The sequence below is a fragment of the Mustela nivalis genome (assembly GCF_964662115.1).
Source record: "Mustela nivalis genome assembly, chromosome: 9".
Lineage (NCBI taxonomy): Eukaryota > Metazoa > Chordata > Mammalia > Carnivora > Mustelidae > Mustela > Mustela nivalis.
Genome location: NC_139028.1, coordinates 54,023,125 through 54,037,263, shown reverse-complemented (window position 1 = coordinate 54,037,263; position 14,139 = coordinate 54,023,125). Strand labels below are relative to the sequence as shown.

The 14,139-nt window shown below is 39.2% G+C and overlaps 1 protein-coding gene across 26 annotated transcripts in view; it reads right to left on the bottom strand.

Moving 5' to 3' along the window:
• Positions 1-14,139, bottom strand: part of DLG2 (discs large MAGUK scaffold protein 2) — a gene marked incomplete at its 3' end in the record, with an annotated part of 2,041,616 nt that overhangs the window by 302,572 nt on the left and 1,724,905 nt on the right. For all 26 annotated transcript variants that reach the window (XM_082682853.1, XM_082682879.1, XM_082682864.1 and 23 more), the window contains one exon: positions 5,617-5,719. In XM_082682853.1, the coding sequence (XP_082538979.1) occupies positions 5,617-5,719 (103 nt within the window). The remainder of the gene's footprint in view (positions 1-5,616; positions 5,720-14,139) is intronic.

The window sequence follows — 14,139 nt, the reverse complement described above, 5'->3', positions numbered from 1 at the left end:
TATCTGGAGTTTTTTTACTTCAATCCCAGTCAGTGGTCTCACAGTAAACAGAGGTATTATAGCACAGTGAGAAGGCAGCAAATGTTATAAAGGCTTGTCCCAGTCTGATTCAGAGAAATGCTGTGTTAGACCCGTTCTGACAAATGCACAATTTGGTTACAATCAGTGACTTAAAAAAAAAAAAAAAAGATTTATTTATTTATTTGAGAGCAAGAGTGAGAGAAAGAATGAGTGGGAGGGACCAAGGGAGAGAGAATCTCCAGCAGATTCCATGGTGAGCATGGAGTCCAATGCAGGGCTTAATCTCATAGCTCTGAGATCATGACTTGAGCTGAATCCAAGAGTGGGATGCTCAACAGATTAAGCCACTCAGGAGCCCCAGTGACTTCTTAAAATTCATCAGTGGTGTTAAAGTTGAGTTTTAGAACTTTAGAAAATCTTAGAGCTTTAATCATCTTTTCTTTGTGTTATATTACAGAATAATAGCTGTAGATATTCCTCAGTGCAGGAGAAAGGATGTTTATCCACTAGGGTCATTTCTTTGTAAGAAAAAAAAAGGCACCACCTAAAAACTGCATCAACACCGGATGTCCAGTCTCGGGACTCATTTACCATTGTCTGCATCTAATATCAGAACCCCAGGCAATTCATTCAATATTCATCCCGCAAATATTTCGTAAACACTTACTATTAATTATTTGCCAACACACTGAAGATATTTTATTGTACTTCTAAAGCAAATAGAGACCCATTCAATAACTCTTTAATAAAGCATAGTTAAATTCATATCGTGCAAATTCTCTCAGGACATAAAACGAACGATAAGTGGGTTCTTGCCCTCTAGAAGCTTACTTGAGTGGGGAAATGTGCAAATCATGCTAAGGGACACACAAACTCTCTGAATCTAGGTCTAGAGAGCTCAGAGAAAGCATCAGTCAACATCAACTTAGCAGATAAAAGATGACTTCAGAGTGGAATTGATGTCTGCAGGGCCTCACAATGAGTAGGGATAGAAAGGGAGGAAAGAGAATTCCAGGGAGAGGAGCCCACGGGAGCAAAGGTCCAGGAACATGACTGCTAAGGACCAAGTGCTGAGGAACAGAAAGCAGTCCTGTGTAGCATGGGAGAGTAAAAATGATGATGGTGGTGGGTGTTGATGGTGCAGGGAGTAAGGAGGGAGCATACAGTTTGGCTGGGACCATACTGTGAAGGGCATGGAATCTGTGCACAGGTACCTTGGGGTCATAGCCTAGAGAACAATAATTCTGACGGCAATGGGGAAGACGGCCGGAAAGGGACAGGGGAGAGTGTATGCATGTGTTGGGCAGGCATTATGGTTCCTTTTCTGAAGTGGTGTTGGGGTAACTTCACTAACTGAACATAGGTTATTGGAGTTTAGAAGAATTAACTTCCTATATTGCTTAAGTAGAATTATTCCTTAAGTATCAGATACCTGATCCTCTTAAAAAAAGAAATAAAGAAAATAACTTCATTATTTACTTCCTAATATCAAAATAATACATATTAGTTTCCAAGTAAACATGTGACAGAAAGTAGATAAAAAAAAAATGGTATAAATGAATTACAATCATACCACCAGAAAGAAACACGGTTTGCTTGTGAGTCTTCAAATGCGGGTTTATTTCTACTACCTAGAACTAGACACTGGATAAAATTTAATGATGGCTAGAGTAATTTAGACAACTGGGAGCAAGATCACTTTAAGCAGAAGTATAAGAACTTTGGTCTTACTTTGCACAGTGAAACTTGCCAAGAATACATTTATTGTTATATTATGATAATCATAAATTATTTATAATTATTCAAAAAATGAACTAAGTCTTATAAAAAACACAGTTGGAAACTGTTTTATATTTTGCAATACATACTTGTTTAGCACTTATTTTCTGGTTTGAAGCAAAAATGAAAAAATGCAAGTTGTAAAACTGAATCATCCCTCCAATCTTCAATTATTTTCAGGTGGAAACTCAAGTGCTAAAGAATGGTAAGTATTATTTGCTAGTTCAGCAACGCTTTAAGAAATACCAATAATAGGGGCGCCTGGGTGGCTCAGTGGACTAAAGTCTCTGCCTTCAGCTCGGGTCATGATCCCAGGGTCCCGGGATCGAGCCCCACATTGGACTCTCTGCTCAGCAGGGAGCCTGCTTCCCTTCCTCTCTCTGCCTGCCTTTCTGCCTACCTGTGATCTCTGTCTGTCAAATAAATAAAATAAAATAAAATAAAAAAGAAATACCAATAATATGTATAACACTAAAAATGAACAAAAGTGAACAAAATATAGGTTTCGTGCCTGCACACATAGAGTTCAAAATCTTATTTAGTTTAGCGAGATATTTTTTCTCTCTGCTTTTCAGAATAGAAATCCCACCTATTTTTCAAAGTCTGGCTCCATTTCCCCATTTCCACAAAGTACTCTTGTACTGTTTTGACTCCTACAGGTTTATCCCTTCTCTGACATTCCACAGTTCTCAGGGTTGGTGTCATTATTATACAATTTTGGTCCTACATCATCAGAAAACAATCTCTTAAAAGTACCTAAGTCCTTTAATCTTAGTAAGATTAAAAAAAATTACTTAAAAGAAAATGACTTGGGCTGGGGGTAAGGGCCAAATTTCCTGAATATTTAATAATACCGAGGAAGGAATCTAGTATCTTGATAAAAGCATTTGAATGTACCTGAAAAAATTACTGGAAGAAAGTCTGGTTCCTGACCATACCAAAAGAGAAGTCAATAAAATTTGTCTTAGCTGGGACACCTCACAATACTAGTGCAAATGAAGGAGATCTGGTAAGAATTTCCTAATGAACTCTGTGGCATATTCTTCTTTTCACTTGTTATCTTAAAGGTAAATTGTTCATTATTTCCTAAAAGTGTTGTATAATTTAAATGTCCCTAAATGGTTTAAACAACAATCCAATTAGTTTTCCATTTCAAACAGTAGTTAAATTAAAGCTCAGTTGCACATTAAACTTACAAAGGGGGAAGAGGATTACTTGATGTTACATTACCACATTTCCAACTGATTTAAAGCTGTGACAAATGAGAATACAGTTAGACTTATTAAAATAGGGAATTCTGTGAATCCTATCTGTACTTTGGCATTTTGAAATAAGCTTATTGTTTTGTTTTTTTTTTTAAGATTTTATTTATTTATTTGACAGACAGAGATCACAAGTAGGCAGAGAGGCAGGCAGAGAGAGAGGAAGGGAAGCAGGCTCCCTGCTCAGCAGAGAACCCGATGTGGGGCTTGATTCCAGGACCCTGGGTTCATGACCTGTGCCGAAGGCAGAGGCTTTAACCCACTGAGCCACTCAGGCACCCCAAGCTTATCATTTTTATTTACAAATTTCTTCAGAAGCACTTAGAAAATCTATTTATGCTTTATAAGACATGGTTGCTTTGAATAGGCATCCTCACAAAGTACAGCAAAGTATCCAAATTAAGTACATTGCTTAAAGGAAGCAAACGCAGCAAGGAAGCTTAAGATGAAGATTTATGTGGATAGAACTATGACATGCTTGTCCTTTACTGTAATCCTTAAAGTTTGAAAATCACTCTGTTCCAGGTCATTTGAATGGCTATCTTTACTATCAATGGCTTCTAATTGGTATAATTGGTATTGGAGAGGAAACTCTTGAGAAATGGGAAAACAGCCTGACATATTCATGCCATGTGCCAGGTTATGGTGAAGGGCATACGGTTTGAGAGTGAACGAACACTGCTGTAAAGAAAATGGAAAAATTCCACAGGAAAGTTCTTATTCTATATGAAGTAGAATATTCTCAAATTATGCTAACCCAAATGGTTTTATTTTCTGTTTTACAATGGATCCTTCTGGAGCCAATTTATTCCTAGTAGAAGACATGTCTACTAATTTTTAAGAAGTAGAAAGACTTTCAAAACTGTCTGGGTAGAATATTTTCTCCCGGTCCTGTCATCACCCGTCTGTGACAATCACAAACCCCTTCCTCCCCACCTCTCTGGCCATATCTGGGCGAGGCCAATAGGAGAAAGTACATGTACATGTTTAGTACATGTTTTTTATTAACTTAATTGCAAATTCTAATTCTAAATTCAGGCAAAATAAATGTAACATTCCAAAAGACACATGGCAGAATGTTTTCTTTATATTTACGTGAAATATGTGGTTGGCTACCATTATGGTAAAATCTAAGACTTCACAGGGGAGACACAAACCTCTGTCTTCCAAAGAAGAGACCAACTGACATAAGAAAGAATCACTTTAAAAGGTCAAAGAGCTCTTTATACCCCCACGCAAAAAGGCTCTTCCTTAATGGCATCTTGTACTATCATGTTTATCTGTTTAATAGTCCTGTCTACTAGCCTTGTGGACCAAGGGTAATTAACTACATTTCTTGAAGACAGGAAACCATTCCCCTCTACTTTTTTGTAAAGTCTAACCCACAGTGGGTGCTTAAGTATATTTCATTAACAAAAGGAGTAATCTATATACAAATTTGCTGAAAATTCAACCACACAATAGGTCACTTCTAGGTGGTCTCCCTGAGAATCATTCTGATCACAGATACATGTTGAAACAAACCAAAGAGCAGGGTCTGGCTAATGCAATTCAGGATATCTCACCAAGTTTCAGTTGGCTAATCCAATTGACGACGCCTCACCAGGTTTCAGGGTTTACAGTAACATGTTACAAACAAGCAATACTATAGCAGAAAAAGCCAAAATCAAACCAAACCAAACCAAAACAAAACAAACCCACACCAGGGACAACCAAAAATCACGTTAGCGTTAGTAAGAGTTCATGCCACGAAGAGAGAATATGGTCCGCCGATCATGGTCTGTTTTTCTCTCCCCTTGCTTCTGAAGGGATTCCAGACCAACCACCCTCCCCCACTCAGTGTGCCACCTTGGCCTGTGGATTTTGACCTGAAGGCAATCTAGACCCTCCAGGGTCAAGCGAAACTTTTGCCCCTCCCATAAAGACATAAAAGAATCTCAGTTGGGGGTGTTTCCCAGAACAAGGGTTATTAGCAGAGGTAAATTTTATCGAGTGACTCATTTATATGGCAGGGCAAGTATCTAATTGCCAAACATCTGTTCTTCTACGGCCCTGTGAAATGGACTTCTGTCCTCTGAAGTCCCAGACCCCTGCCCACATTCTTAGCTCAGGATGACACATATACCTTATTTTGCCTGTCTATGTGGATTCCCCATACATATGCTATTAAATCTGGTGTTTTGCTTGTTCATCTGTCTCACGTCAATTTGATTCTTAGTCCACCCTAATTCTTTTTACAATATTCATTGCTGACCAAAAGTGTGTACCAGATAAGAACATGAGTAATAAAACTGATGCTAGGTTTTTTGGATTTTTTTGTTTTGAATTCATATTTTAAACAGGACCTTTTCTGATGTTTTCTTTGGAAGGTGAAGAGTAACAAAGCCTCATGTTCTTCGGACATGGAGCTCCCATTTTTCAGGATAAGTAAGTAAGTTAAAAAAAAAAAAAAAAGCCTTGTTGGTGGAGACTGGTTAATACGGGTGATCAGAAAGGTGGGTTTATATTCACAAAGAAACACAGTGGAACTCGGTAAGGGTGGGTTCTCACTGACCTTCAGGCTGGTATTGTGCTATAATGGTCACCGTCTGTCCAGCCCCCTTCAGGGCAGCGGCGGCCTGCTCGTGAGATGCTCCGCGGAGGTCGATGCCATTCACCTGGAGGAGGAAGCCAGAGAACTTTGGTATTTCACAAGGCAAATCATTCTGAGAGAAGAAAAATGTTTCTCCACCGAGAAGCTAAGATTATGTCACCTGCCTCAAAACCCCTCCCGTCCTACGAAGGCATTTGAGTGTTACAGAGCAAGTTTCAGGCTCTTGACAACTTTTAGTCAGCAGAGACATGAAATTTCATCTTGTGGCGTTTATAGCATGTCTGACTGGGTTGAAACGTGGTCTGTGCATGTCTATAAGAATTTTAGTGTGTGCATTTAATATGCCTCTGTGACTTTCCTAGATTTCTGGGATGGATATGAGCCTTCAAAATTAGAGGAAAAACAGGATAATAAGGAGAGACACATGTAATGTACATAGACGAGTACGTGCTGACAGATTAATATATTCAGATGAGGTTCTGCGTAGACTGTATGAAATGGGGCTGGCTACCTGCCAAATCCCTCTTTTTGGTCAGATGCCTGGTCTTGTCATCCCAAGCTTGGTTAGACAGCCCTGAGCCTTGTTCCAAAATAAACTTGACTGCCCCATTTCTCATGTACAATTCCAGAATGAATTCTGACAAAATGAAATAAAGGATGGCTGGAGTTTATGTTGCTGTTGCTAACTCCCATTTTGGGGCCGATGCCAAAAGAGAAACAGAACATCTAAAAAACAAGCACAAAACTCTGCCGAGAGGGAAAAATCATTCTGATGTCAAATTTAATGAGAAGTAAAAACTGAAATCTTTCTCAAATCAACTCAGTCTAAGTCAACATAATATAATTACTGAGTGCCTCCAACACTCTGTTTCTGCCCCAGGAAAGGGACCAGGGGAGGAGAACAAAGGTGAGCAAGGCAGGCCCCTAAGAAGCTTCTCTGCTTCAACTGAAAACACAGTAAGTCCAGCTTTTCTAACCTACCTAGAGCTAGCTTTCTGCAGTTGATGCCACAATTCTGTTTCCTTTTATTCATAGAGAGGTTGGCTACCATCCATGGGGGGGAAAAAAAACAAACAAAAAACCCTGACTAGTTGCATGTAAAATATAAAATCTTATTTTGCCTCTCATCTCTTTGACAATGACACTGGGTGGTGGATGGTGAGTTGCTTCTGTTTCCCTGTCGGGCCTGGGATGTGTGTAATCTTTAGTTCCATATCCTAGATCTCCCATAATAGCTTTGTGAAAGTTTCCTTGCCGACTTTTATAATTGTCCCTGCCTCTTGCCTGCTTTCTATTCTGGTGAGCTCCTTACTGAGAGCAAGGATGACATAGTAACATGGAGAAGTCCAGTGAGCTGGGCATGGCCTGACTGCGCCACTTACTGGCGGAGCGGCCACCTTTCAGCTCCTGAGACTCCACACTCTTCTGCCTTGGAGGGAAGCGATTGTGAGGAGTCTAAAACCCCTTTGAACTATACAATTCTGGATTTACTTGTTAGTAGATGACAGTCATTTTAGAGACTGTCTAGGCACGGATGAGTCAGAGTATGACTCAGACAGCCGGAAGAGACGGGAAAAGTAATAAGATGTAGGCTCTTGCCTACAGGAAATGGAATGCACAAACTTTGTGGGCCAAATAACCTCTTGTCTTGTCAAATAATTAGGGTTAACTTCCTATTAAAAAATAATACATGATCGTGGTAAATGAATTCTAATGTTTCAGAAAGGTATCTAAGGAAAGGTACAAAAATCCCCTCATCATCTTCCCTTAGTTTTTTGTGTATACTTTCTAGAAATCTACTATCTGCATATGCACGCACACAACTTTTTCTATTTCTGCTTCTTTCTTTACATATTTTAATATATCATCACATTTTTAGTTAAGTGAGTAGGATCATATATATATGTATACATATACATATATATATATAAAGTTCTATAACCTGTTTCTGTTTTGCTGTTCATTTAACAATATATCTTGGACCATCAGCTCATACCACTTTACCTTCTTAACAAGAGTCCAGTAATCCACCAGCATTTTTTTCAAAAGGATCCTCACCATTGTACGTTCTAAGATTGTGTCCAGATTTTGGCTACTACGAGCAATTATGGAGGTATTTCTGAAAGGTTAATTCCCTGGAAAGATACTTTCTAAGTCAAAGGGAACAGGCATTATTTGTTTCTTTTAATTTCCCCTGCATGTTTTTAACATGATTAATTATTCACTAAGCAAACAGAAATTAATAAAGGAGAAAGCAAAAAGAAAAAGGCCAGAATGTCCTTGCTCAAATAATGTATTGATATAAAAAATAAAACTAACATATGTACATAATGAACACACATGAAAATTAAAGCAATATAAAAGGTGTAAAAATAAAATGGTCCCCCTAACTCTTATTATTCTAAGAGTTCTTTGTATCTACTGCCAATTATTTTTGTTATGAATATAAGAAGGTTTATCAAGTCATAATTTTAAAATTGTATACAAATAAGGTATTTTATACATAGTTTTATACCTTTAATTTTTCCACTTACTAATAGATCTTAAAGAATTTTCCTTTTTTTTTTTTTTAAAGATTTTATTTATTCATTGACAGAGAGCGAGATCACAAGTAGGCAGAGAGGCAGGCAGAGAGAGGTGGGGGGAAGCAGGCTTCCTGCTGAGCAGAGAGCCCAATGTGGAGCTCGATCCCAGGACCCTGATATCATGACCTGAGCCGAAGGCAGATGCTTAACCCACTAAGACACGCAGGCGCCCCCCGCTTTTTAAAGATTTTATTTTTTCATTTGTCAGAGAGAGAGAGAGAGCACAAGCAGTCAGAGGGAGAAGCAGCCTTCCTGCCCCAGCAGGGAGCCTCATGTAGGACTCGATCCTAGAATCCTGGGACCATGACCTGGGCTGAAGGCAGACACTTAACTCACTGAGCCACCCAGGCGCCCCGAAAGGATTTTTTTCACTCACATATTCCTATATGCTGTCGTATCCCTTTTGATAGCTGTGAAGTGTTCTCTATGATTCAATATAAATTTATTTTATCAGTGCAGGATTGACGGACCCTTAGGTTGTTCTAGTATTCCACTATGATAAACTGTGCTACAGTAAATACCATGTAACACAAGTTGTTGGATAAAGGGTATGAGTGTTAAACTGTGACACTATTGCCAAGTTGTCTCCAAAAATTTATACTCCCACAAATAAAATATGACTGACGTTCCTCACAGTCTTATAGAATTTGCATATACTCCAAATTCTTACATTTGCCATTGTGATAGATAGACAATATTATTTTTGAATTTTGCCTTTCTATAATTATGAAGTTAAGCATCTTTTTAATGTTTGCTGATTATTTTTTTTTTTTTTAAGATTTTGTTAATTTATTTGACAGACAGAGATCACAAGTAGGCAGAGAGGCTGGCAGAGAGAGGAGGAAGCAGACTCCCCACGGAGCAGAGAGCTCGATGCGGGGCTCGATCCCAAGACTCTGGGACCACGACCTGAGGTGAAGGCAGAGGCCCTAACCCACTGAGCCACCCAGGCGTCCCTATTTATGTTTCTTTTTGCATAAAATGGAAGTTTGCTTTTTTCTGTTTTCTATTTGTATAGTTTATTCTTTTATTTTTAAAGATTTATGAGAAATTTGATTATTTTAATTTTTAATATTTATATTTATTTTATTTATATATATTTCTATGTTATATATTTTTTATAAATAAATTTATATTTATTTTATTTTATTTTAAGATTTTTTTATTTATGAGAGAGAGAAAGAAAGAGAGAGAAAGTGTGTGGGGAGGAGGGGCAGAGGGACAGGGACAGAGTTCCATACCGACTTCATGTGGAGCTCGAAGCCCAATGTGGGATCCCATGACTGTGAGATCATGACTTGAGGGGACTGATATGAAGAACTAAATGCCTTAAAAACTTGTTCATCCAGCACTTATACATTAGAAAGGACCTGCCCAGAGTCATACCAGAGTTAGCATAGGGTTGGACCAGCCCCAGGCTTCCTTGTTTGGCTCAGGCTTCTTCCCACTGTAGTAGATGTACCCTACTATGGGTGTGTGTTCATTTTCCACTGGGCCAGTAATAACCAAATCTGGCTGTTATCCTGAACAATACCACATTGCCCAGATAGCTCTTGATTTTCCTCCAGATTTTAGCAAACATGTCCTCCTCCAGTCACATTTTTCAAGGTCACTTTGACTCTTATTTCCCCCCCTGAGGTTTTGGTAATCTTTGCTCGAATAACATTTTTAGGTGCATTTAAAAACAGTTTATATCATTGATATGATATTTTATTTTTTAAAACAATTTTTTAAAAGATGTATTTATTTATTTGAGAGTGAGCATGAGTGGAGGGAGGGGCAGAGGGAGAAGGAGAGGGAGACTCTCAAGCAGAGTCCCTGCTGAGCACAGAGCCTGATGGGGGGCCTAGTCCCATGACCCTGAGATCATGACCTGAGCAGAAATCAAGAGTCGAATGCCTGACTTGAAGCACCCAGACACCCAGGGAGGAAGAGAGAGTCTTAAGCAGGTTCCACACTGAGCAAGGGGCCTGATGTGGGGCTCAGTTCCATGACTCTGAGATCACAACCTGAGCGGAAACCAAAAGGACACTTAATAGGCTGTGCCACCCAGGTGCTCTTGATGACATTTTAAAATACCAAGTGTGACAGAGCCTCAAGTATTTGTTATTTCTATTTTTCTACTTCAGCTTGAATTTTCTCTTCTTTAAGCATGAACTGGGATATTGGAGATCACCATTCTTGAGTTCGATAATTATAACCCGTTATCATTCATTGAGCCTCATGCATGTTCATACTTATTATACATATTATTTATTAGAAAATTATTATACTTATATATTTATTATATTATTATACTCCGATATTTATACATCATCTTATAATCCTTAGGAGGCTGGGATTATTTTTCTGATTTCACAAATAAGAAAATTGAGCTCAGAGAGAATCACTAACCTACTCAAGGTTAAACAGTTGGAAGAGGTTAAGGATTTAGAACAGTCTAATTAAAACTCCTGAGCTCTTAATTCCAATGCCTACTGATCTCCCTTTAATATTCTATTCAATTCTGAAGGTCTATCCTTACAAGACTCCAGTTCAGAAGCTTGTCTCTCAAGGACCTTGAGACCAACAGAACACAGTTGGGTGTGGCTCCCTGGTCAGCTCTACCATGGCCCCAAGCAACCTGGTTTAAACAATATGACCCAGTTTATAATGATTAGATCATGCCGGGCTGAAGCAAAAAGCTTTGGGCAGACTAGAAAAATTCCATCTAGTGCTGTTTATGTATACAATCATCCCTGGATAATAGGAGAAAAAATTCTGTTAGGACATCCTTTTCACAACCATGTTGGTAATCAATAGAAATTTTAGCACTTCTCCTTGATTCAAGTTAGTTGTAGGTTTTATTCAGATGCTAATGTGAAGGGAATAGTGTGCCATGTCCAGAGACAACCCTTTCTCTGTTTATTTTCAAAAGATGAATATTATCTTGGCTACTTCAACCATGAGGGCCCCTAGCTTGGGGCCCCAGGGGTTATATGAGTAAATAACTCAATGTTTTCCAGAAATATTTATCTCTTTCTTAGTCCTATAGAAAGGATGATATCAAGGGGCATCTTCGTGGCTCAGTCACTTAAGCGTCTGCCTTTGGCTCAGGTCATGATCCCATGGTCCTGGGATCAAGCCCCACATCAGGTTCCCTGCTCGGCAGAGAGTCTGCTTCTCCCTCTCCCACTCCCCCTGCTTGTGTTCCCTCTCTGCCTGTGTCTCTCTCTGTCAAATTAATAAATAAATTTTTTAAAAAGGATGATATCAAAATCAGAGCCTTTCCAGAAATGGGGAGAGCCCATTTGTATGTATGTCTGCCTTTAAACTGACTCATCCACATAAAACACTCTTATATCCTTGTCTCCCATCACGTTGACCTTTTTATTTCTCTAATTTAGGCATTTTTGCATCTTTGCACATGCTAGTCTCCCTATCTGGAACCTAATTATTCATCCCTTCCTCCCCTAGAAAATTTCTCCCAGTCAAATATTCAGTCTGAATGGACTATGGAATATGCTTACTTGTGAGCTCCTGAAGGCAGGAACTCATCTTACTGGAACTTGTGTCTCTAGCATAGGACCTGGCAGAGAGTAGGTACATGATAACTACAGAGGTGAGTGAATAAGTAAGTGGGTGGGTGAAAAATACATTCATTATGTTATTCCAGGCAAATAGTCATCTATGCTTGATGTGACACTGGCTTTATTCTGATAAACTCACTGTCTTCAGAGAAATCCACTGCACTTGGAGTCAGCTTTCATGATTAAAAAAAAAAAAAAGTTCTCTGCGTTGAATCTAAATCATCCTCTTGGTAGTTTCTAACTGTTGGTTCTACCTCCTCCTCCCAAGGGCTCATAGAACATTTCTTCTTTTTATTTCTTCTTTTATATGATTCTCTTTCTAACATTTGAAGACAGTTTCCTCATTTCTAGGTTAAATGGCCTCACTCCCTTCCTCATTTCTCCATATCACTCGTACCAAATGACTACTTATCTCTGTTTACGTACTTTTAGTGACAGGAAATTCTTTCCTTCTCTAGTCTGTCCTTTCCATTTTGGGATGGCTTTAATAAGTGTTATTTCTAGAATCTTGATCTTATTTAAAACCTGATGAGAGACTCAGCTGAATGCATGTGAAGTGAAGTATGGCATCAGGGATCCTTACTAAAGGCTATTATCCTCAAATAAGTACCCATCTATAGCTAAACACCGAACTGAAATAAATTTGGTTTTTTAAAAACTATCCATTTTAGTTATTTCCTCTTCCAAGTTAAGAGAGGAAGTGAACTTGAGTGACATATACCTATTATCAAGCAATTCACCATTTGGTGGAAGCACTGACAGATAAATGCACAGTTAAACAGCAGGTGGAAAACACTTAGACAGGAAAAGGCCAGAAAGTTCTGGGACAGGAAGGAAGGCTCCCTACTGAAGATATGAGGAGGTATGAGAAGGTTTTCTGGAGGAAGTGAGATCAGAAACAAGATATGAATGAGTTATCCAGGTCAGGATGGGTGGGAATGCCCATGGAGGGCTGTAGCCCAGGAGTAGCAAGAGTATTTCAAACAGAGAGGGGAGGGACATGTGAAGGTCTCGAGGTAGGACAGGACTTGATACACCTGAAGAAAAGAAAGTAGGTGTTGGCAAATGGCAGGGCGGGGGTGGGGGTGAAGGAGAGTAGGAAGAAGGTGAGAGATGACAAGGGAGAAATGAAGGTGATGACTTGGTGATGATGGTAGTGCTGGAGGTGACGGCTGACATGCACAGAGCACTCACTCTGTGGCAGGCAAGGTTCTAAGCATTGCCTATTATCAATTCCCTTAACTCTCATAATAGTTCAATGAAGAATGCATAATAACATCCATTTTACAGAGGAGGAGGTTGAGGCACAGTCATTAAATAGATTGGCCAAGAGCCCACTAGTAATAAATGGCAAAACCAGGACTTCAACTTAGGCAGTCAGAGTCTCTCTTTGCTTGTGCTTCACGATTGTTCTTATCTTTGAAATGGTTAATAAAGCTCGATAGTGAGTCAAATTCCTAATCACTCCTAACCGTGACATATTAATGCTTTTCAAAGATCTGGCAGTGCAGGGCATGACAAGCCATATTAACAAATTTGGGAGTTTATTTTGATGCAATGGGAAACCATTTCTCAGCTGAGAATGAAGAAATATTATGTTACCATCACTCCTGTACCCTAGGAGTGCTTCCAGCTAGAGAAAATGCAGGAGGCAGGTGCAGTTGCCAGCCTTGGTAAGAGCCTCTGGTGATGAATGGATCCCTCTGAAGTGCTTCTCAGAGCACAGCACTACTCTTTGTGGCTGCTTTGGTTTTCCATCCCAACTCGGGTCATTTGCCTGCTATAAAAACTGTCCCGGGAAGAATACTGGTTTAGAGTTGGAGCACCAGGATTCAAATCTTGGTCCAGCCATACCTTAACTCCAAGACCTTGGGTAAGTTACCTAACCCCTTTGAGCTTCAGTTTCTCCATTTGTAACAACGATAATGCTTATTTTGCCAGCTTCTTGTCAGGATGATCAAAGACAACACAAATAAAGCATCTGACACTTCACACACTGAGCAGGCCACCCTTGGTTGCTATTCCTCTTAGAGTGTACCTATAACCTATGAATCAGGGTTTTAAAATGGATTGTATTGGCAATAATAAAATCAAAGAACAGACTTAGTGTAAGATTGTCTCGGAATTTGAGTAGTTAAAAAAAACAAATTTAACTGGATTATTATGAAAAAAAAAAAAAAATGCAAAGGGTCGACCTGGTGGGAAAGGGGGAGATAATTGGCACCAGATTTCAATTAAAACTAGTCTGTACAGAACACAGGGGACCATTTCAAGTACATTATTTCATAGTTGGGGGCCTAGTTGGTATGTGGCAGGGAGCAGCAGGAAAG